The 21947-nt window shown below is 45.3% G+C and overlaps 4 protein-coding genes across 6 annotated transcripts; all 4 read right to left on the reverse strand.

Annotated features, from left to right (window-relative positions):
- Positions 1–3294: 3294 nt before the first annotated feature.
- dand5 (DAN domain family, member 5) lies at positions 3295–6490 on the reverse strand. Its single transcript, XM_047015530.1, has 2 exons — positions 5148–6490; positions 3295–4994 (listed from the first exon to the last, which is right to left on the reverse strand). The coding sequence occupies exons 1-2, from the start codon at positions 5628–5630 to the stop codon at positions 4713–4715; spliced, it is 765 nt and encodes a 254-aa protein (XP_046871486.1). The 5' UTR covers positions 5631–6490; the 3' UTR covers positions 3295–4712.
- A 392-nt stretch (positions 6491–6882) lies between these two features.
- On the reverse strand, positions 6883–9893 carry LOC124463746 (tetraspanin-16-like). The gene is made up of 8 exons (XM_047015528.1): positions 9784–9893; positions 9373–9481; positions 8953–9150; positions 8731–8805; positions 8491–8598; positions 8150–8305; positions 7871–7954; positions 6883–7007 (listed from the first exon to the last, which is right to left on the reverse strand). The coding sequence occupies exons 2-8, from the start codon at positions 9439–9441 to the stop codon at positions 6948–6950; spliced, it is 750 nt and encodes a 249-aa protein (XP_046871484.1). The 5' UTR covers positions 9442–9481; positions 9784–9893; the 3' UTR covers positions 6883–6947.
- A 715-nt stretch (positions 9894–10608) lies between these two features.
- Positions 10609–14655, reverse strand: LOC124463735 (tetraspanin-1-like). Of its 3 annotated transcripts, none has more exons than XM_047015516.1 (8): positions 14563–14655; positions 12947–13027; positions 11904–12119; positions 11723–11797; positions 11430–11537; positions 11117–11251; positions 10869–10961; positions 10609–10681 (listed from the first exon to the last, which is right to left on the reverse strand). In XM_047015516.1, exons 2-8 carry the CDS (start codon positions 13001–13003, stop codon positions 10628–10630), a joined length of 738 nt encoding a protein of 245 aa, XP_046871472.1. In that variant the 5' UTR covers positions 13004–13027; positions 14563–14655; the 3' UTR covers positions 10609–10627. The 3 variants fall into 3 exon arrangements, with proteins under 3 accessions (XP_046871472.1, XP_046871473.1, XP_046871471.1); XM_047015517.1 differs by having other exon boundaries at positions 12947–13024; positions 14563–14637; XM_047015515.1 differs by lacking the exon at positions 12947–13027 and having other exon boundaries at positions 14563–14646.
- Positions 14656–15559: 904 nt separating this feature from the next.
- Positions 15560–21719, reverse strand: rab3da (RAB3D, member RAS oncogene family, a). Its single transcript, XM_047015521.1, has 5 exons — positions 21565–21719; positions 19651–19887; positions 17674–17792; positions 17285–17409; positions 15560–17001 (listed from the first exon to the last, which is right to left on the reverse strand). Exons 2-5 carry the CDS (start codon positions 19885–19887, stop codon positions 16814–16816), a joined length of 669 nt encoding a protein of 222 aa, XP_046871477.1. The 5' UTR covers positions 21565–21719; the 3' UTR covers positions 15560–16813.
- Between the last annotated feature and the right edge of the window lie 228 nt (positions 21720–21947).

Genomic DNA, 21947 nt, shown 5'->3' on the forward strand with positions numbered 1-21947 from the left:
ACTTCAAAGTGTTCATACTGCTCACAGAATAGGGATTCCAGGACGTTTAATCGATGACAGAGACTCTCTAATGATACCATTTATCTTCATGGACCTGCTGGTGACAGGATTCTGGAGTCGACTACCTCCCCCAGCCTGGCGAGGATTGCCGTCCACCAGGATAAATCGCTCAGTGCTGCCGCTCGCCAGATTACCAAATCAGCTCCTCTCTGTTCAATCTCAATGATGCCTTTTACAGGGTGGCTGTCGTAAAAAAAAAAGCCCTTCGCCAAAAGAAGAAAAAAAAGGAAAACTTCTAACTGTCATCGCTTTTCTGGTCAAACGGAGGACGCCGAACGCATCCTTGGAAGTCTCATGCCCTCAACCAGGTTCTCACCTCAGGCTGCAGGCCCTGGGGAACGTTCTGGAGTCATGGGCAGAGAGAACGAGAGCTGGAGCCCAGGATGGATGGATGAGAAAAGCAGACAGACGTTACCGCGAGGCTCGTCAAAAATAAAAAAGCTTTTCTCACAGAAGTTGCGATTGGTTGCTGAAGCCTTGGTAGCCATGCCAATAGCATATCCAGCACTGTCTGCTGGAGACCTGCTCGGTGAGAGAAACCAGGAAACAAGATATATCACTGTTCACGGGCTTCTATAAATCACTTGTTCTCTTTTACCGGCCAACGTAGTGTCCGTTCTCTTGGCGTGGTGGGGCGTTTGTTAACAATATCCTGTTCTACCCTCCTGTAGTCTACCGCTCCATGGGAAAGTAAGGAGTTTGTACATGTTAAATAAATCCTTTTGATGGATCGTGAGAAAGGGACTAATGCGTGTGTGGCTGTGGTCAGGGTCGTGTGGTCCGTGAGAGCTTGTGGGATAGTTTGATAGGTTGGCAAACCCGAGAACATCTCAGATGAGGCGTGGGTCAATGGAGAAGAGATGTTCTTGGTTTGCTAAACCGTCACGTTCCCTCAACTATTGGTGTATTCTGGGAAATTGTATTCGGAGGTTGAAGTTGAAGCAATGAATATTTGATAAGACGTCATCCTCTAACTGGCTCCATTCCTTGCTTCCACACCTTATTTCCCCCCCCATCTTACACGTATTCACCCCCTCTTCCCCCTTCTCTCCCATTTCTTCACCCCATCGCACGCTCGCTTCCTCAGTCCAAAAACCATGAGTGGCATGTCATTTCCCAACTCCCTCAGCAGCGGAAAAAGGGCCCCTAACAAAACAAAACAATTATCTCTGTCATCGTTAGGGCCTGGCTGGCAACGCTCCCTCTTTCACTCTCTCCTTCCCTCCCTGGCTCCCTCTCCCTCCATTTCTGAACGGCTCCTTCCTGTCATTTTTGGAGTTGTGGAGTTGAGAGTCTCTTAAGTGCTTCTGAAGTGGACCGTTTAGACGCTTTCAAGCGGCATGTGTTTTTTTTTGGGGGGGGGGGGTTGGGCACGCGCGTTTTCTTTGACGACGTTGCGAAGGCGGCGGTTGTTTTTCCGCGGGCAGGTGGTGCGAGCACGGTGCCGGTCTTCCTGCCCCAGGAGCGGGAAGGGAGGAAGCAAGGGTGAGAGAGAAAGAGAGAGGAAACAGCGAGAAGGATGGCGCAGGAACGTCTGCCGCCGCCGCCGCCACGTAGCGATGAAAGCCTGCTGTGGAACAGAGGAGGGGGGAGGGGGTTGGACGTGTGGCGGGAAACCAGGGCCGCGGCATGCCAGGTCTTAATTACCTTAATTGGAACCATTAACGGGAGGGGAACGCTGGAGACGTCACCCGCTCCGCACGCAGGACTGCACCTGCCACGGCGACATTGTTATCATCATCATACACACCGGGAGGGGACGAGGCCGGGGACGATGTCTGACAGCTCCTTCCGCCCCCGCCTCCAAACACACACACACACACACACTCACACACAAACACTCCAGTCCAAGACGTCTTCTCCAAAGAGACGGCGGCGGTGCCAGGTCAGCCGGTCCCGGTCGTCACACCACATTCGCTCGATTCCTTTTTTTCGCTTGTGACGATCCGAGGGAGACGATATCGTAGCCGGGTGATTATCCGACAAAGACACGGCGGAAACAGCCAGGAAACAGCGAACAACATTCCAACGCTTAAAGCTGGATACCCAACACAGCCATTAAAGATAAAAGGTTTTAGCGGGAAACTGCCCAGAAAGCACTACCCCTCGTAGAGATGTATCTTCCCCAGACAGACAGGGATCGTCATACTCTCCCTGTCACTGAGCCTCTGGATCATGCCCACCACCCCCCCCCCCCCTCCCCAGCTATACCTATCACTGACACCCCCCTCTCACAGAACCATGCCGACTGGCACTTCCCCCGGGCAGTCTCTCAGGGGGGGGGGGGGGGGGGTGCCAGCTGTGCCCATCTGGTCCTGAGTACCACCACACTGGGTTTGGACTGGACTGGACTGCTGTAGAGGAGCAGCAGAGGCCAGGGCTTGGGCTGGTCCTCCAGAACCTGCTCCCACACACCCACACACACACCACCTGGGTGTGACACTTATTGTTTTCCAAGCCTCTGCAAACACAGACACTGGGCCCCACCGTGAGAGGAGTCCACACACACAGAGCTGACATACAAGGACAGATCACACAGGACAGATACACAACATCTCTACTCTGACCTTCCTAGTTCTATCAAGTGAACTCTGTCGGGTCCCATAAAGACGACACCCTACGCGATGTGGTTTCCCAACACCCATTTACTGGATATACGATTGTTTACTTTCCACTCTCCCTAAGAGCCCCATACCACTCTCTACTCTTTAAGCACTAACTAGGCCACTTAGCGACCCGCAACGCAATCTGCTCCCCCCCCCCCGCAATGAACTTGGCAGCGTTTTACACCAATGTCCAAAAAGCCCTCCCGTCGCTCCTTCTAGCTCGCTACCGCACCCCCCCCCCCCCCCCCCCGCGCCCCTTTCCCCCCCTTGCCATGGGAACCGTGGCATCCTTAACAACGCGGGAGTCCTCTGCTGTGCTCCCTCAATGCGAGAGGCCTGGCATCTGGCTGGCTAAGTGGTGCACTCTAGTGCACCTTGTTTGTTCAATCAAACCCTCCTTACACCTCCCCTGGCTGAAGCTCTCTCTCTCTCTCTCTCACTCTCTCTGTCTCTCTTTCACTCTCTCTCTCTCTCTCTCTCTCTCTCTCTCTCTCTCTCTCACTGTCTCTCTCACTCTCTCTCTCTCTCTCTTTCACTCTCTCTCTCTCTCTCTCTCTCTCACTCTGTCTCTCTCTGTCTCTCTCTCTCACACACTTTCTCTCTCTCTCTCTCCATCTCTCTCGCTCTAATGAGAACAGAGAGAGATTGGGAGAGGGCTTGTGGATTAAAAAAAAGAGAGAGAGAATGACGCAGATATATAGCCTCGAGGCGGCACAGCGAGGACGAACACATGTTAAGGTCACAGCAAGGGCCTGGATACCATCAGGTAGAGCAGCATTGTGACCGCATCAGTCCAGTCTCCCTAGATACAAGGCATGGTATATAAAAGGCCAATATTGGAAGAAAAACGGTGATAGCGGAGAGACCGAGTGAAGCAGAAAGAAGAGAAATGGAACCAAAGTAGCCAAAACGTGGGTACGACAAGCACTGCAAAAATGTGATAGGGATGAGAAACGATCTGCAGGAAAGCATGTAGCCTCTGCACTTCATGCATATGGAAACCAAACAAGGGCCCTGGGCCCTCACCTCATTATAGCTCCTGATTATACCAGGCCCCTAATTCTATTTATCTAAGACCTGTGCAAATATTTTTCCATCAATCTCACTAAGATATAGCCATCAACACGAGATGCAAATTACATGCAAATGAACCCAGAGGGAGCTCAATGCGCTCCCATAGCGCCATGGCCCGAAAACATTGAATGCAAATGGGCCGCATAAGCGGCCATTTTGTCAGCCTGCCAACAAGCCGACGTAAAGAGCCCTTCTTTATGCTCCTCTGGGAATGTATGGGGATGTATGGGATGAGTTCAGTTTACCAGCTCCAGGTGCCAAGAAATAAATGAATAATGCGTTTATATGGGCCCGGACTGAAAAACACACTCAAGTGCATCTGTGGATGAGGATGTAAGAATTCCCACCACTCTGAATGGAGATTGGAGGAGAATGGGAGGCTAATAAATAATTCAGTATTCATGCTGAAACAATTATGTCTGCTTACTCTTAAGCACCCCTTGTTCAATAGTACGAGAATACACACACAAGTTTTCGTGCTTTTTAGATGTAAGTGCGGTGTGCTGCACAAGTTCAGTCAAACAAAGGATTTTAATAAAATATGGGATCGGATCGTGTACCAGAAGCGGAGAATTAGTGGATGAAAAACCAAAATGCTCACAATAGGTCGTGCATGTCACCATCAATGTTTCAAATTGTGAAATCACAGAAAGGAGGGGAAAACAAGTGTAGGGCCAAGTCTTTCAAATAAAGTTTTAATAATATGCAAAAACAACACTATCATTGGGTTTAAATGATACATGACGTTACATTACACCAGCCAGAGTGGATTGCTCAAACAGAAAACTGCATGACTCCAGGTCACATGTCAATCATCATTGGTGGCATTTGCCTCCAAATCGTTTCTCTCCGAACAAAACTGTTCATACTCGTTAAGTAGACATACGAAACATACAAACGTTGAACTTGATATCGTATTTCAAGACCAGGCCTACTGGGCGTGCTCGTCAGCAAGGAGCACGTGAGCATCAGTCACATATGGGAGGCCTCTACCTTCCCCTGTTCACGGCCAGTCTCGCATTTGCACTCCTCCACCACCATCACACGCCTTTCCCGCACTCCTGTTCCACAGCGCAGTGGCACCACGACGGTGCGTGCCTTGGACGGAGCGCACCGGGAACAGGGCGCGCGACCGCGTCCTGGTCCAGAGAGGCCGACGAATTCGCCTTCTGACGGGACGAAGAGCGAACTGCACTGACCGAAGCACAGGTTGTTGTGAACTGTCACAGAGTCGCATCCATCGTCTGTCACCCGCTGTTTAGGAAAGATATGTCCAAGGTTAGCACATCTCAATGCAAATCACCTTTCGCGAAATTACCATAAAGAATATTTATAAGCACTTCGCATGATCTGTTTTATACAGCCACAACAAGGCAAGATTGAAAATGATTAGCCTATAGGTCTTACATGCGTAAAAGGCACGGCGGTGCAGGTCTGTTTGCCAGCGTCCTTCAGGGTGACGGGGAGAGGCATGGACATTTTACCATGGTCGCCTTTGTTCATAGCTTTCTGCCACATCGCCAAGCCTTGTTTCTTCTTCACATCCAACCCGGATTGGCTCTCACGACGCAGGTGCGGCAGTGGAGGGACAGCAAATTGAGCGGGGAGTGCAGGTCCCGGACGGCCCATGGCCAAGAAGGCAGGGAAGGGCACCCTCGAACTAGGTACGGTTCTTGGGACTAGTCCACGCCTAAAAACACCAGGGTGGGCTGAATGATGCAGGTCAAGTTTGACCACTTTTACAATTCCTCGACTAGGATCGTCTGGGCCGTTACCGGATGAATCAAAGTCGTGTGTCCTCTTGCCAAAAGGACGAAAGCCGTGGCGGGGAAACGGAAAAGCCAAAGAAGCCACAGCCGGTAAAAACACAAAAGTCATAAGTGCATTCATTTCCTCCAACGAAAATCTTACGGAGAAACTTTTAAAAAGTTCGAATATACGAAAATAATTTATTGTCTATAAGCTTGTTTTGTGGTTCAAGGTCCAAAATGGTAACCTTGCTGTCAGTACTGTGGAACACTGAAGCAGATGCAAGCCTTTATAAAGCCCCCAGCTTCCAGACGCCTCAAAGACCATGAAAGGTGTCAGAATTCCCATCCTAAATCTTGCATCACACCTAGGTATCGGGACAAGAGGGACGTTTCAAACATGAAAGGAAACGTTTTAGTGTTTAGTACAAACATTTTGTGTGAGTCTGTAGGATATCATCTGGTAGAATTCAAATTGTGAAATGATTTTGTGCACGTAGCCCAATAAAGCATACAGTAAACTTATGCCGGACTGTGTCCCAATTGAGTGTTGACGTGTTGAACATGTGACCTTTGAGCAACCACATGGGTAACATTGTGCTTCATTGCAACATGTGTAATCAAGCCAATCATAAAAGGTTTGACCACCAATGAGAATCAGTTTCACCTCTCATCAAGGCACTAACCCCCTAATCATGGTTTTACGTTCGCTGGGTAAACAGCCATCTCACTCTGGATTCATCTCGACGAGCAGCCTGGGGTCTTCTGTGATTACCCTATCGTAATGCCATTAGGCTCTCCTGTGCTCGCTCACCCGTGGCCTGATCACTCACTGGCTGCCTGCCAAGGCCGCAGTTCTCATGGGGAGGCTGGGTGTTAATTGGTCCGCTGACTTTCCCATTGCCACCCCTTCATCTCATTCCCAGGGGTCATTTTTATGATTCTGCTTACAGATACTGATCTCAGTGAGGCCCTGACCAGCAATAATGTTCTGTTTCTCAGGCCTGGGGCTCCCATTGAGAGCACTGTCTGGGTGGCGATTCAGAGCCATACCACATTTGGCCACAAGAGGGCACTCTTGTCTGATCAGATTACATTTTGTCTGCAGGCTTTTGATGGTCTACAGTAGCCTAAGTCATCCTATCAATGTTTGCAGTATGAAAGCAGGACACATAGCATTCACTTCTTCAACCGCAATATTCATTGAGGTTGTCACTTTGGCAGGACGTAGATATTTTGCGGTTGTTTCTGCTATTTTTGGTTTTCATTTTCTTAACCAAAACCCCTTGTGTTTTAAACACACAGCTCCCACTTTGCCCTGTAGATATTCCATCTGGACATGACTTCCTTATAAAAGTATTCCTAACGACCACATATGTTTGAGAGAGACTTTTTCTGTGCAAGGTGCGTTTATTGGGATGACGGCTGGAGGACGTCCGGAGAGGGTTGGAGTGCTGCTCTAGTAGTAGACGTTTCCCAGCCTTACGAACAACACCACTGACACGATCATGGAAACTAACTGGAAACAACAACACAGACACGCATTTGACACACTACACCGACATAGGACCATATTGGTAATGTTGTACTTGATGGTGTACTGATGGTTCTTCTGCAAGTGAAAGTGAAGTAAATGAGGTTGTCGAAACTGGTTTCAGTCAAGTATTGACCAATTCCTGCTTTTTAAACAAATCAACTGAACCACAAACGTAAATCAGGTGAAAGGAAGAGAGCACTAGCACCAGTTCAGCAGCCATGACGGGTGTAATAATGATACTGTAGTCTATACCACTCATCTCCATGATACAGGGAGAGTCTATACCACTCATCTCCATGATACAGGGAGAGTCTATACCACTCATCTCCATGATACAGGGAGAGTCTATACCACTCACCTCCATGATACAGGGAGTCTATACCACTCATCTCCATGATACAGGGAGAGTCTATACCACTCATCTCCATGATACAGGGAGAGTCTATACCACTCACCTCCATGTTACAGGGAGTCTATACCACTCATCTCCATGATACAGGGAGAGTCTATACCACTCACCTCCATGATACAGGGAGTCTATACCACTCATCTCCATGATACAGGGAGAGTCTATACCACTCACCTCCATGATACAGGGAGTCTATACCACTCATCTCAAAGGTACAGTTAGAGTCTATACCACTCATCTCCATGATACAGGGAGAGTCTATACCACTCATCTCAAAGGTACAGTCAGAGTCTATACCACTCATCTCAAAGGTACAGTCAGAGTCTATACCACTCACCTCCATGATACAGGGAGAGTCTGTACCACTCATCTCAAAGGTACAGTCAGAGTCTATACCACTCATCTCAAAGGTACAGTCAGAGTCTATACCACTCACCTCCATGATACAGATGACAGCAGCTGTGGAGCCGATGATGACGCTCTGCTCCTTGATCACGGTGACAAGCTTGGAAAGGCAGCTCTGGGAAAGCGAGAGACAAGAACAAGTCATGAGTGCATACAGTATTGTGGAACTTTCCAGATGTAATACACAGGGCTTAGAGTTTAAAGCAGACCCTTTTTCAACGTTTTACTCTGACTCCCCTGCTAAATACCAGTTAATGAAGAAGAACAACCCTGGAATGCTTTCCCTGCTCGGGTGTGTCTGGGTTCGTACCGCTTGGTGCAGTAGTCCCTCTTCTATGGTGAGGCCGTCGCAGGTGGGATCCTTCATGTTCACACAGCAGGCCTTGGGGTACAGCAGGCCAGTGTTGGTGCTGAACACAGAGTTCTTGAAGTCCTCCGTGGAGTTATCGAAGCCACAGCACTTGTTCTGCACAAATGACATTTCAGACTCCAAAAGGATTATTGTCCGGACGACATTCATGTGACCGGGTGCTGTTCGATGATACTTGCTTTTATAAGCGGTCGTGGTTTGAGTGTACAGCTGTTCTAGTTGAAAAGGCGCAGTTGGTCCATGGTGTCTACTGGGGGCTGAGGTGATGTGACCCAACTTACCTTGATCATCACTGAGTTCCAGGCGCTTGATATGGGGTCAGTGGAGGCGGGGCCAATGTAGGCCGTCATGAGAGTCTTCTTACTGGCCTCACGAATTGTAAACTCCACCTGAAATACAGACATGATTTCGACCAATCCTAGTCCGTAAGGCTATTACTGCCTGGAAATGGATTAGGTTACTTATAATAATGTAGGCCGTGGGTCATAATAATGTAGATGATAAATAGATGAACTGCTTACTAGGTCTTTGTAAAACAAGACAGTGATGGTTCCCATGAGCTCGGCTATAAACAACGTTGTCACAACGGAGAAATACTGAAATACAAAGAGGGGCAAGTCATTCTCCATCTCAGTCTGAAAGCTGTAGTCAGATCTTCATTTCATAGGATTTTCTATTGCCTATGCTTCAAAACCTTGTTTAGCACAAGTTCACAAGCTCTACTGTCCGATGATCTCACTCACCAGCAAGATGAGACAACGGTTCTCCTTCTTGGCCCCGAGGTAGCCCACGGTGCCCAGCAGAGCTAGCACCCCTCCAACCCCTATGCAGATGTAGCTAAGGGTCACCAGATGAACGGAGAAGGAGCCCATGACCTGCACGAAGGTGGCCGCGCCATACATGATCCACACGCCCATGCCCAACAGCACCAACCCACTCAGCTGAGGGGAAGAGGGAAGAGTAGGGGGCATAGTAAGATGGAAGCTACCGGAAAACATCCTATTATACATCTAACCCATTAGGTTAGTGTAAGTGATGTGCTGTAACACAGGTGAACCCACACCGATTACTTTTATGAGCTATCACTAAGTTTGTTATGTCATTGGTGTGGTGTCTTGTCAATAAGCAGAATTGTAGGAAAGTGTAGGCCTACTTGAACTCACGATTAGGATGCTGCTAAGCAGTAACAGCAGGTTCCTCATTATGGCATACGTGTGGTGTAGTCTGGCCATGGTGGCAAAGCAATGGCATGAACCTCCTGGTTCACTCCAACTAGTATTAGGGACCACACATATTTCTGTAATTTGTCTTTGCAGCTTATCAAACGGGGCACTCAGTATTTCATGTCAACAGTTCAAGTAGTTAATAACGTTTTTGCTGTCAGTTGGTATTCCGAACATCTCCGAAGCTAACAATATCCACTTTTTGCGGGTAACTTGCTAGCTAGCTACGCAAGGTCGGCTAAGTTCGTAGACCGTTAGCTAGCACTAGCTCTGACAGTATTACAGTATGTTACTGACCAGAGACAAAAAATATTTTATGGGTAAATACAAAATGTCTCCCATTCAAATTACCTTGTTAACAACCGTCAGTAAATGTTACCTAGGCTAACTTAATGTAAGTACACTTTGCTAGCCAGGTACCGGCAAACAAAACCTGTTGGAGGAATTTAATTGCTCGATGGTGCAATTTAATGTCTCGTTTCCCAGGGCAACGCAGGTTCCGGATCATCAAAGCATCATAAACATTTTGTAACGTTAGATGCTGATGACCTATCATGTCCTGTCTGTGTGCAGACAATGTTGCATTGAAATGTACAAATATAAACCGCTTTAACGAGCAGTATTTGAGATAAAAGGTAAAACTGTTCTTTATTAATCTAATATTAGATTAATAAAGAACAATGTTATACATGCCATTTCAAAATTTCCCAAGGTAAACTGAACCAATGCTTCCCCCTAAAAATAATTATTCTCGTCTATAGTTTCCTGTTGGGTGAAATCAAGTCAAATGTTGTGACGATTTTTATTAGTTAAGCATATTTTTTTATTTTTGTAAAAATACATTAATTGAAAAACATTGAAGTGATAAGAAAACCTTGAATATTTTACAAGAGTGTAGAGTGATGCAATTTTTTTTATATGTTTAAACACAAAACATCATCACCCTTAAGTTAATAAAGTTTTCAGCTTGTGCAAAGCAAAGAATGAGAACAAGTAGTTTAAATAAAAGACTTTGAATAAATACAAACCAAACTGTGCTCAACTGCAATGTGCTCTGGTAGTGGTAGAAAACAATGACATAGATTGATCTTCTTATTTCCAGTATATAACATATAATTGATATATCCTGAAAATATTATTTATGATGAGTTATGAATGAGAAAATAGGTGCAGGGCTAGAACCAGGACATTTGTTTTATTTATTTCCAATATCCGTATACAAGACCATCGATACCACCATGGCAGCAATCTGAAACAACAAAAGGCAAATGTCACTCACTCACACCAATAACTCAATGAAGAATGATTGTCCTGTGAGATTTAAAATTACATATATATTTATATCTATATCTATATTTAGTAAGAGGTTATATGAAGTGTGAATATGTTTTGTTTAGTCCTTGTGAAGAACTCCAGTGAAGAAACATGTTTTCTACCTCCAGAGCAGCGATGCCTAGTGCCACGGCTCCGAGGACCACAGCGTTGTGCTCTATCAGATCCACCAGCTTCTCAAAGCAGCCGTCAATTTCCTGAAAGACAAGAGCCTTGTAAGACACCGAAAGACACACATTACATTACATTACCAGACACACACAGACACTTAGACAGACGTAGTCTCCGTACTCCCGTACACCCGTTAACCCCCCCCACACACACACACACACACACACATACACATCTTTACCGACATGGCTGCAGTGCCTTCATTGCATGTTAGACTTGTTGAATTGCAACATGTCTCTGGATAAATGTTTCCGGTACTGCTGAGGAAAGGAGATCCATCAAAATCTGTGTAATTGCGGTATCCACAACACTTCAGCTGCAAGGGAAGCACAGAAGCACACATCAGTATTGCACACGCAAAAAGTTGCATTTAAAGTTACATCATACTCTACTGAGTGATTAACTTCAATGTACGAACTACCAAAAAAGTAAATAACGATACAATGTTGGGATGTTGGAGGTTAGTGTACCAGCTAAAAAGTGTGGGTATGTACCTGTGTCATTGTGCTGTTCCACAGGGCAGTCAGACCTTCCTCCTTTCCATAGTCCTCTCTAATGCTGCCAATAACTTTGCTGCTCAGTTCATCTAGAAGCTTCTGGAACTAGAGCACAGAGAGCAGAAGATGATAAGCTATGACTTCAGCAGAAAGAAACGTGTGTGCTTGAAGGTTCAACACCATTTCAACGGGGGGGGGGGGGGGGGGTAGTTGTAGTGTTAGAGGGGCCAGTTACATAAAACATTATTGCTGCTAACCCTAACCCCCACTGACCCCCTTCCTTCCCATACCACAGGCTGGAAAACCAGGATGATCACAGCTCCAGCCACCTCCGCAATGAAAATGATCAGCACGATGATGAAGAACTGAGGAAAAGTAAGCAAAGGGCAACACAATTGTCAAAAGGCCTCACAAGTTAGTACACAGATTGGCCTCCACATTAAACCCACCAAAGGTCAAAAGCCAACTCACCATGAGCAGCATACACCTGCTCTCTCTGATGGCGCCGCAGCAACCCAGGAATCCCATGACCACTAACACGGCACCGATAGCGATAAGCAGGTAGCCCACGTTAGCCAGTTGCGCTAGCTCGGATGGAGCGTCCTTGATGTCGTTCAGGACACCCAGTAGAGAGCCGCTGTCCACTTTCACCCACACCCCCACGCCCAAAATGGTAGCACCCGCAGCCTAAGTCAGGCAGAGGAGACATCAGGGGAGGGAAAGAGGAAAGAGTGGATGAGGGGGGACATTTTTAGATACGGGGAGTGCGTAAAGGTACCTTTGTATGTAAATGTACCTTTGTTGATTTCCCATGGATTAGCAGATCATTAATCAACAATTTTGGTTTTATGTAGGTATAGTAAAGTAATACTGTACAGTACTTGTATAGCTAAAATCGTTAAAAGAATGCATCTCAGGCTATCAAATATTTGGTGTTGAATATGGGATTTTTTTACACTTTTGACATTTCCTTTTACACTGCTGCCTAAACCTTCAAAAACAAAACCATTGTTTGTTTTGCTCAACTTTCATCCAAAATAGTTGCTGACATAATAGGTTATTCATCTACTCAAATGCAGATAAAGACAGGTAAAATACACAGCTTAAGAATTATCAATTGATAACTATGAAGGTTTGTAGGGTATGTGACGCAAAATTTCGAATAAAATTTGTGTTACCGGTAGTCTCTTATCTTAGAGTTGTTAACCAAGTAAACACTGTTATGTATACCTGAATGACATATGTATGAGGTCATTAGCACTAACATTGGAGCAAGTTGTGAGTTGTGTGGACTACACTAAATGGCTTCAACCGAGCAATGACTATGTTAGTCCAAACTGATCTGTCCTTCCAATATCACAGACAATCTAGGCTATTCTTTCAGTGAGCACTTCAAACTTCTTACAAATGTTTTCAGGACAAAAGGTTTTTACCTTGTCTTTGATTAGTAGGTTGTGTGCACAGAAAGAAGAGATGGATAGGAAATAAGGAACAAAGAAGATTTTTTGACTTACAAAGATGCAGAAATTGAAGACGAACATCATCACTTTGAGAAAGCCTTTGCAACACATCTTGGCTGCTGTGTGGTATCACTGCTGAAAATAGCAAATGGACAATTGGTAGAGATGTGTCAGAACCTGGATGTAATGTAATTTATTCCAGAAACATGATTGTTGATTGATTTAAATCGATTTCAGTTCTTCATCCTCTGTTCTTGAGAGACACAGATGACTAGTACCAGGTGTGTTCACACACACAGGCTTGTAAGGTCTTCCTTTGAGTTAAATATTAACCAGAGTGAACAAAATGTTAACGAGAAAAGTTTGGAGCTGTCCAAACATAGTTGTATTGATTCTTAGTTTCTGTTGAAATGGCCTGTGAAGATGGGAGACTCCATTTTGAACAGCTTGTTTCTACCACCAGGGAACATCAACAGAATATAGCTGCTGTGCTTCCCCATTTTATCTTGAGTTTTTAGTGGAGTTGGTTCATTTTCGTGTACATTGATGATCAGTTTGAAGTTCAGAGGAGTTTTGTCTCAATGCCTTTAAATTGTCAAGTAATAGACTGAGGGATGTATGTCATCTTTAGGTTCAGTCAAGGTCTCTTATCTTAACCTAGCAGTAATTAGGGTAACATTATAGCAAATACTCCATAAAACACACACTTCCTCATTCTCTCTCTCTCTCTCTCTCTCTCTATCTCTCTTTCTCTCTCTCTCTCTCTCTCTCTCTCTCTCTCTCTCTCTCTCTCTCTCTCTCTCTCTCTCTCTCTCCACACAAAAAGACACACAAACACATACACAGTTGCAAAGTAAGAGTCTGAGTCAGTGTGCCAAGCCTATGTTTTATGATTCTGTGTAAGTCACAATCTCTAGGGTGCTCTGTCACCTGGTTCACGAAGGACCATGAAAATGTGTCAATAAAAAACAGATGACAGGAAACCATTACATAGTTATATCACTAGACTGGATTTTGTTTATCAGGTCAGGTTAAGCTTTCAGGAATAAGCATCTGTAATTATATTATTCATAATTATTCATTTACCTGTGTGAATAATATAAAAGTAATCAACCAACCAAAGATACTCTTATTTCAACAATAAACATCACTTTTTGTTAGTTTACTGTTCTCTAATGAGAACCATTGTATGTTTTTAGGTCAATGTTTGACACCTATCAATTCTAAAATGTATATCTGAACAATGTCAATATCCCTGAATAACCTATTTGTAACATTTAAAATCTGACTGTACCTATGTTCAGTGTTACCAAAACTGTGCTTCAAAACTATCTCTAGCTGTCAACACAAAAAAACCTGCAAATTCCATGTCCAAACACAATATGTAAGCAGGTGCTTTCAACCAAAGTGACATGGAGAGAATTTGAACCGGCAACCTGTTACTTTGTAGTCAAATGTTTCAACACCTTCACCACTCACAATCAGGTTTTTGAGCAAATGATTCATTTACGGAGGAATTATGAATCCTTTCGGTCATATACTGTACATGTTATGAATGTGTATTTTTATTTCGTATAATTTGTAATCTTCAAATATTGCTTTGCATTGTTCTTAAATTTTACATTACCATGGTAACCAGGCGATCAACGTGAACGGCTGGAGGTTCTTACCTGTATTGAGGTGGTGGTGTCTGTTGAGGTCTGCTCAATGGAGTATCTGCTCACAGAGGCATCACTCATGTCCCCTTTATCCTCAGCGTCACACACACACACACACACACACACACACACACGGGAGGAGCAGGAGGATTTAAAACGACTTCCTGAAGGGCATAGTCCATGCTGGCTAACGTTCCAGTCGTACAGGCAGCTCAAACACCAAGCCTCTGAAACAATGAACAAGTCCTGTTCCTTAATTTGACTTTTATCATTTTCATAACCACTATATGTTTCAAATAGTAACAGCTCTACAGTAGCTGTCATACATGTATTTGATAGTGTAGAGTATCCTAGTTTGGTCCAGTCACACCAGAAAAAAGACTACTTGATAGTTGGATCAATCTAAAAAATACTATTTATAGGAACATTACAACATCCTCTTACAGTAAATCATTTGTGTGAAGTCCAGGACAAAAAGTGAGACAGAAGCCTTGGGAGTAACCTTGGCATCATTGAGGAAGTAGGCTATCGTACCGCGTTTATGAGTTATAAATGATGCCCATAAGTTGTAAAATGACATGTCTATGTATACTGATTCATAATGGAAAAACTTTGGTGGACGAGGAAATGTTTTTGAGACACTTGGCCTTCAGTACAATAAACATTACCACCATCTACACTGTCAATGTCACTCAAAAGTACTTCTGGAGAAAACATTATTATGCCAGTAAACCAATTCATGTTGCCATGACGAAGTCACAACGAAGCCAGACATTTATGGGTTTGGATGTTAGTATTCTCCTTTTGCTACCAGAGGACAATCTCTGACTTTACCTTGTAGTGTGCATGTGCAGTGCTGGGAGCAAGTTATTAAGGGAAGCAAAAGAAAGTTAGGAAACCGAAACAGGCAGGGGCGTACACTTTTTGAAGATTGGACAAATCGACAGTTATTCAAATTTCGAATAACAAATGCAAATCAGCGCATTGATAAAAAATTCTTGCATGTGCATTCAGTTTACGTCACGTTTTATTTCATTCGTTTAAGGAAGTCGAGAGAAAACATTCATAGATGACAAAGGAAAGCATATTGAGACGAGAACTCTCAGACTGATGAGTCAGACTGGCGTTACTCATTATGCCAGATCCTGATACAAAGCCATAACAGTTGCTCAAACAGACCCAGTGTGGCCAAACAGTGATTAAGAAAATATAGATGTTTTGGAAGGCTCATCATTGCGGCTGGGCAACACACTGCAGGCCTGAGTAACAGTGGCACATTTAGTCAGTCAGGCGCAACTTGAACTGAAATCCTCCATGATTCACAAAATGTCAGCCAGACTACCTGACTTGGTGTAGCCTGGCCCGACAAGTCTCAAAACATGTTGAACAGGATATTCATATAGACTGTGGACCGATAATTGCTGTAGTGCCATCCTTCCACATGGGGGCGTTAAAGTATCTCTCATCATACCAGAATCAGCCTGCAAACATTGAAAAGGCCAAAAAGCTAAAGCAGTGATATACAGCAGTGAGGTCATGTTTGGGTTATGGATAGCCTAGACTTCAGCCTCCCTTTATGCTACAAGTGCGTATTTGTCAGTTAAACTTCAGATGGCTTCAGATGGCTGAGCGGTGAGGGAGTCGGGCTAGTAATCAGAAGGTTGCCGGATCAATTCCCCGCTGTGCCAAATGACGTTGTGTCCTTGGACAAGACACTTTACCCTACTTGCCTCGGGGGGAATGTCCCTGTACCTTCTGTAAGTCGCTCTGGATAAATGCATCTGCTAAATGAGTAAATGTAGACTTTCAAGCAGAGAAGACTAGAAGAGTGCAAAAGAGTTAACGTGCCGACTGGACAGAGGTGTAAAAGTATGTGTCGATTCTATGTATGTATATCTATGTACTTAGCCAACTCGTTCCAGTCAACAAAATCTACTAATTATCGCTGTACTTATAGGGCAGATTGGCACTGTGAGCTGGTTCAGTGTATAGTATTCCTAGAACGACACACAACACGTGTGAGAAGCCACTGGTATTGAAACAGTTGACTGTTTGGGTGTGTAGTGGTGACTGTTGGTACCAGGGGCAGGAGAGCAGAAGTGAGGCTGTGGGCACGAATGGTAGCAGCAATAATTTAACATACATTCACAACGCAAATCATTTGGGCAATTGCTGTGTGTGCCTGTGGGAGTGCATACAGTACGTGTAAAAGAATATTTGTGTGTGTGTGCGTGGGCATGTGTTCTGTGAGTTTAAGGCGTTATCAGCAGGAGCAGCCGCCCTGGCTTTCCGGGGGCGTGTCCTGTAGGCTAGGCGTCTTGTGATTGGCTACAGGGCTGGCGTCTCCGTTTACGCTCTCGTTCATCTTGTCACATATGACGTCTACCAGGCGATCAAACACCTGCTTTACGTTGATGTTGTCTTTGGCACTGGTCTCGAAGAACTGGAAACCTAGATGGGGGGAGAGAGTGAGTGACAGAAAGAGATAAAGAAAGATTGAGAGACAGAGAGAAAAAGAGAGAGAGAAAGATTAAAACAAGTGGTTTACAGTATACATGTGCTTATGTTCTGGGTGTCATTGAGTGTGTTGTACCTACCCAAAAGTGGATGTGTGCTTACCTAGAGTACATGCCTTCTTAAAAAGTGTAATTGCATGTGTGCTCTTGGGTAAGTGTGTGTTTGTGTGTATGTGTGTGTGTGTGTGTGTGTGTGTGTGTGTGTGTGTGTGTGTAACCTAGATCCCCCGCCAGCCTCTGCCCGTCCTCCGTGGGGACCAGTCGGTCGTCCTCCAGGTCACATTTGTTGCCCACAAGGACCACCTGGGCATTGTCCCACGAGTACGTCTTGATCTGGGTCGCCCTGGGAAACGCACACCACAACTCAGCTTGATCGTTAGCGTAAACGTTGCTAACGCTTTCCCTCTCAACTATGGAGCTTTTTAGCCTTTCATTGCCAAACGCCAAGTCTTAGCACAACAGGCATGTAAATAGGGAACGTATACGTCTATAACATTTATTCAGAATGGAGAATAAGTGAATGAGGTATCTCATTTCAGCATCTGTTCAGACGCTACACTGTGCCTGCTAGGTCAAACTTTGCGAGGAACAGTGTGGTGCTACCCACCAGTCCTGCACGGCGTAGAAGGACTCCTGGCTGGTGATGTCATACATGAGCAGGAAGCCCATAGCGCCTCGGTAGTACGCCGTGGTGATGGTCCGATACCTCTCCTGACCCGCCGTGTCCTGTCGCCACGGAGACGGTCGGGGGAGAGTGTTAGCGATAGCTGTGTCTCTGAGTCCCATTGACCCACTTAGGACGGCACACAAGTGAACGAGGGAAAAATACTAAGTAGCCCAACTCCCCGGGAAGGAGGAGTGACTGGCCACAAGAACAGCTCATTAGCGTGCCTCACCATGAACTAGCCAAAAAGCACATGTCAACACATTTTTTTTTAAACACTGTAAAGACCAGGATTTTTTATATTGAGGATATTCATTTCACGATACAGCGAGGTCAGCCACAATGTCCGGTCTTAAAATCCTTGTTCACAAATCACCACGCAGGGTCAGATGGGTGTGAACCGTCAAGCCTGCTCTCTCAAGCAAGAGGAGCAGTGAATCATGAACCGTGTCCGTCCCGCCAGTCACAGGGATCTCCCTGTCTCTCTCTCTCTCTCTCTCTCTCTCTCTCTCTCTCTCTCTCTCTCTCTCTCTCTCTCTCTCTCTCTCTCTCTCTCTCTCTCTCTCTCTCTCTCTCTCTCTCTCTCTCTCTCTCTCTCTCTCTCTCTCTCTCTCTCTCTCTCTCTCTCTCTCTCTCTCTCTCTCTCTCTCTCTCTCTCTCTCTCTCTCTCTCTCTCTCTTCCCCTTCTGCCTTTCACGCCCTCCTACTGTGATTGATGTCCCCACACCCGGTAAGTACACCAGGATGTAGGACTATGGCTGCCAGGGAGACACACACACAAGGCCCGCTGCTGGTGATGACTCAGCTGAGCCAAAAACGACAGCCTAGGCTTGCAACCTGGCCTCCACCCTGACAATGTGGTCTTCCTTTATCCCGACAGTGTCTCCAACTAGACACCCTGACCATGTGACCTGTTCTATGATGTTCTAAGGGCAGCATCTCAAATGAAACCTGTATCACCATCTCAAGCAAAAACGGTTTGTGCTCTAGTAGCCTACTACTACAGAGGGAGAAGCCGGTAGTTAACTTCATTTATTGTAAATGACATAGACTAAATTAACGGAATATGCTGGAAAAAAAACGCAAGGGACGTTTATTTGATTGATGTGAGGCGACAGCTTCTGCTGTCGATGTTAATAAATATCGTATCGCCTGTCATAAAGATAGGAGAGAGAGAGGCAGCGTTCCAGGGCGTGTGTGAGGCTAACGCTACTGTAATTGAATCCTATCTGACAGACAGTCATAAATCCGTCTGCTGTGTGAGACTGCACGGTAAGCACATTACGACAGAAAAGCACGACTCGTGCATCTTTCAGAAGTTTCATAAGGCCCGGCTACAGAGCGACGATATCCTATGCTGAGTTTCATTCGGCGCGAGGCGATTTTTAGCCACAGTTACCGCACGGGCAGGTGGTGCTTTTTAAGGGGCCGAGAACAGGTTCAGGCTCTGGAACTCTGTGTCAGTTTCCATTCGCTATTGAACAAAGTGGGTTTGAAGAGTGCCATTGAAACTAACTCGGAAGGCACTTTGAAGCACGATTATTTAGAGTTTGCCGACATCCGTTTTACTCAAAGCATTGTTGAGTGAGTCTGAGATTTTTCTGGAAGGTTCTTGTTATCTACTGTTTCCTCTCCTTCCTCTCTCTTTCGAGCTGACCTCACATATCCGGTGTGATATGTTGCACTTCACACGGGGTGAGCAAACATAGGGAAACACTCTCATAGGAACAACATTTAGCATGTTCTTCATGCACACACATGCATTGCTTTTAGCCAGAGGTCTCCAAGTCCCCCTCAGTCTCCCTATTCCTGGAGAGTTGGTTACATTGAGTCTGGAGCAAAAACTGAGAAGGTGACTCTCCAGAGACAGGTTTGTAGACCCCTGCAGTAGGCACGGACACACACACACCTTCCCCTCACCCAAATCTGCAGCTTGACCCTCTTGTTGTTGCGGTACACGGTCTTGACCTTGAAGTCGATGCCCACGGTGCTGACGAAGGCAGAGGTGAACGAGTCGTCCGCGTAGCGAAACAGGAAGCTGGTCTTCCCCACGCTGCTGTTCCCAATGATCAGCAGTTTGAACATGTAGTCAAAGTTCTGGTCGGCCGCATCCTTCTGGGCCTGGTTCTGCTGAACTGGTTCGCTTGCTAGCGCCATCTAGAGGAAACATGACAGAGAGGGTAATGTAGGCAGTTGAACAGGAACCAACAAGCAAGGGTTTGTATGCTGCTATCTCACGTTTATGGAACATTAGGTATGAACATAAAGTAACATCATATAATATGTTGTAACAATAATAATACATACTTATGTGTCCTTTTGTATTCAGGAACTTAAACATAAGCCTCTCATGTTGCCCACTGAATTTTTTTACGATGTAAATATTCACCCTACTCTCCATACCTCCCCCTGTCCCTCTCCCTCCCCATCCATCTCTCTACTGGATCCTGCACCACAAATTAAAGCCAATCCATTTTTTTCTCCTTCTTTTATCCCTCCATCTCTTCTGTGTCCCCCCTCTCTCTCCATCTATCTCTCCACTGGCGGTTAGCTGCACCATGAATCAAAGCATGTACTGTACATTCTCCCTCTCCTCTTTCCATTTCTCGTCCCTCCCTCCATCCCTTTCTCTCGCCGCTGGCCCAGACGAACCACATCAGGGACGCTGAACAGAGCTCTTCCCCTGATTACAGCGGTTTCCCTGGAGACCAGCTCAGCACAAACCCGTCAAGGCCATAAAGAGGCACTGGGCTGCCAGCACTACCTAAGCAAAACATGCATAAGTGAGAGACAGAGAGAGGAGAAAGATGGAGAGAGAGAGAACAAAAGAGAGAGGAGAGAGATGGAGAGAGAGAGAGAACAAAAGAGAGAGGAGAAAGATGGAGAGAGAGGAGAAAGATGGAGGGAGAGAGAGAGGAGAACGATGGAGGGAGAGAACAAGAGAGAGGAAAACGATGGAGGGAGAGAACAAGAGAGAGGAGAAAGATGGAGGGAGAAAACGAGAGAGAGAGAGAGAGAGAGGAGAAAGATGGAGAGGGAGATGTAAAACTACTGTGGCTGCCAAAATCACCATTATATCCAGTGTGTCAACTCTAGTCTGTCCTGCACCAACAATAGCCTAGCAAGCAAAGTCTATCCTGCAGCAGAAAAATAACTTTCATGTACCAGATTTCATTATGTTAGACATAAAACCCAGGACGTTTGTACACCATTAAAGCATTTACCTGACATGAGCTCATAGTAGTAACTTACTGTTCCTAAAAGGAAGTTTCCACCTCTAGAAGATATTAGGAAGTATCTGAAATGCAGTTTTAAACGTAATTTGTGCAACTAACTCTTTGAGCTTGATCAAGAGAAACTGAAGCTGACAGTGGCTGTGTTTAAGGTGTGTCAGTTGTTGGTGACTTAAGAACATTATCATGAAGGAAACCACACTTCTAAGACATGTAGGCTTATTACCATAATTAAAAGCAAATACTGCTAGGTCTACTTTTGACAGTGAGATTTAAAACTTTCACAAAAACCTCGTCAAGGGTTAAATATAGTGTAGCATGTAGGCTGTTTGCACGCAAACACCACACCGTCTCAAATCCAAATACATGTCTGTCTTTAATAGGCTCAAGAATATTTGCATTTGTGGAAAAAAATTACCTACTGATTTACGTCTTTAGTATTATAGTAGCTTACTAACGTCTATGCATTAGTTTAAGGCTGCCATATGGCCAGTCGATTCATTATTTTCTCCACCTGTCGATCTAAAGACTTTTGCTATAGTAAAGCATATACATTTTTCGTTTCTTTATGACGCTAAAGTGTTTATATCCCAAGCTTTACCTTGTGTATTGCTGTATCCTTCAGTCGTTTCCTTATTTCCTGAATATCCTCGGGCTCTCTTAAGGCTTTTTACAGCGCTACTCACGGATCTCCCACTCGCCTCTCTGTTGAAACAGCTGGCAGCGGAAGTTTTCCTGGTGATGTGTCCTATCCAGCACGGGCAGCAACGACTGGGTTCACACTCAGTTGATAGTAAAAAAAAAAAAAAAAAAGAGCTAAACTTTCAAAACTGTGTAAAGCACTCTGAATGAATCCTCACACGGACTTGCCTAATTCTAAACGCACTGTTTAGTTTTTCTTTCTTTCGGGGGTGGGGTGGGGTTTAGGTTATTCCTAAATTGGCATACAACTGCATAGGCTATACCTCCCCTGCAGAAAACGCA

Source organism: Hypomesus transpacificus, unplaced genomic scaffold (genome assembly GCF_021917145.1).
Source record: "Hypomesus transpacificus isolate Combined female unplaced genomic scaffold, fHypTra1 scaffold_300, whole genome shotgun sequence".
Taxonomy (NCBI): Eukaryota; Metazoa; Chordata; class Actinopteri; order Osmeriformes; family Osmeridae; genus Hypomesus; species Hypomesus transpacificus.

What these genes read in the sequence shown, in the direction of transcription:
- dand5 (XM_047015530.1), bottom strand. Translation starts at nt 5,630, where the DNA reads ATGAATGCACTTATGACTTTTGTGTTTTTACCGGCTGTGGCTTCTTTG. An exon ending in CCGCCGTGCCTTTTACGCAT is followed by an intron (nt 4,995 to 5,147) that starts GTAAGACCTATA and finishes TTTCCTAAACAG; the next exon opens with CGGGTGACAGACGATGGATG.
- LOC124463746 (XM_047015528.1), bottom strand. Translation starts at nt 9,441, where the DNA reads ATGGCCAGACTACACCACACGTATGCCATAATGAGGAACCTGCTGTTA. An exon ending in ACCGTTGTCTCATCTTGCTG is followed by an intron (nt 8,806 to 8,952) that starts GTGAGTGAGATC and finishes TTTGTATTTCAG; the next exon opens with TATTTCTCCGTTGTGACAAC. An exon ending in AGGGACTACTGCACCAAGCG is followed by an intron (nt 7,955 to 8,149) that starts GTACGAACCCAG and finishes TCGCTTTCCCAG; the next exon opens with AGCTGCCTTTCCAAGCTTGT.
- LOC124463735 (XM_047015515.1), bottom strand. Translation starts at nt 14,631, where the DNA reads ATGAGTGATGCCTCTGTGAGCAGATACTCCATTGAGCAGACCTCAACA. An exon ending in ACACCACCACCTCAATACAG is followed by an intron (nt 12,120 to 14,562) that starts GTAAGAACCTCC and finishes TGCCTGACTTAG; the next exon opens with GCTGCGGGTGCTACCATTTT. An exon ending in AAGGCACTGCAGCCATGTCG is followed by an intron (nt 10,962 to 11,116) that starts GTAAAGATGTGT and finishes CTTGTCTTTCAG; the next exon opens with GAAATTGACGGCTGCTTTGA.
- rab3da (XM_047015521.1), bottom strand. Translation starts at nt 19,887, where the DNA reads ATGGCGCTAGCAAGCGAACCAGTTCAGCAGAACCAGGCCCAGAAGGAT. An exon ending in TTCTACGCCGTGCAGGACTG is followed by an intron (nt 17,410 to 17,673) that starts GTGGGTAGCACC and finishes TGCGTTTCCCAG; the next exon opens with GGCGACCCAGATCAAGACGT. An exon ending in GAGGCTGGCGGGGGATCTAG is followed by an intron (nt 17,002 to 17,284) that starts GTTACACACACA and finishes CCCCCCATCTAG; the next exon opens with GTTTCCAGTTCTTCGAGACC.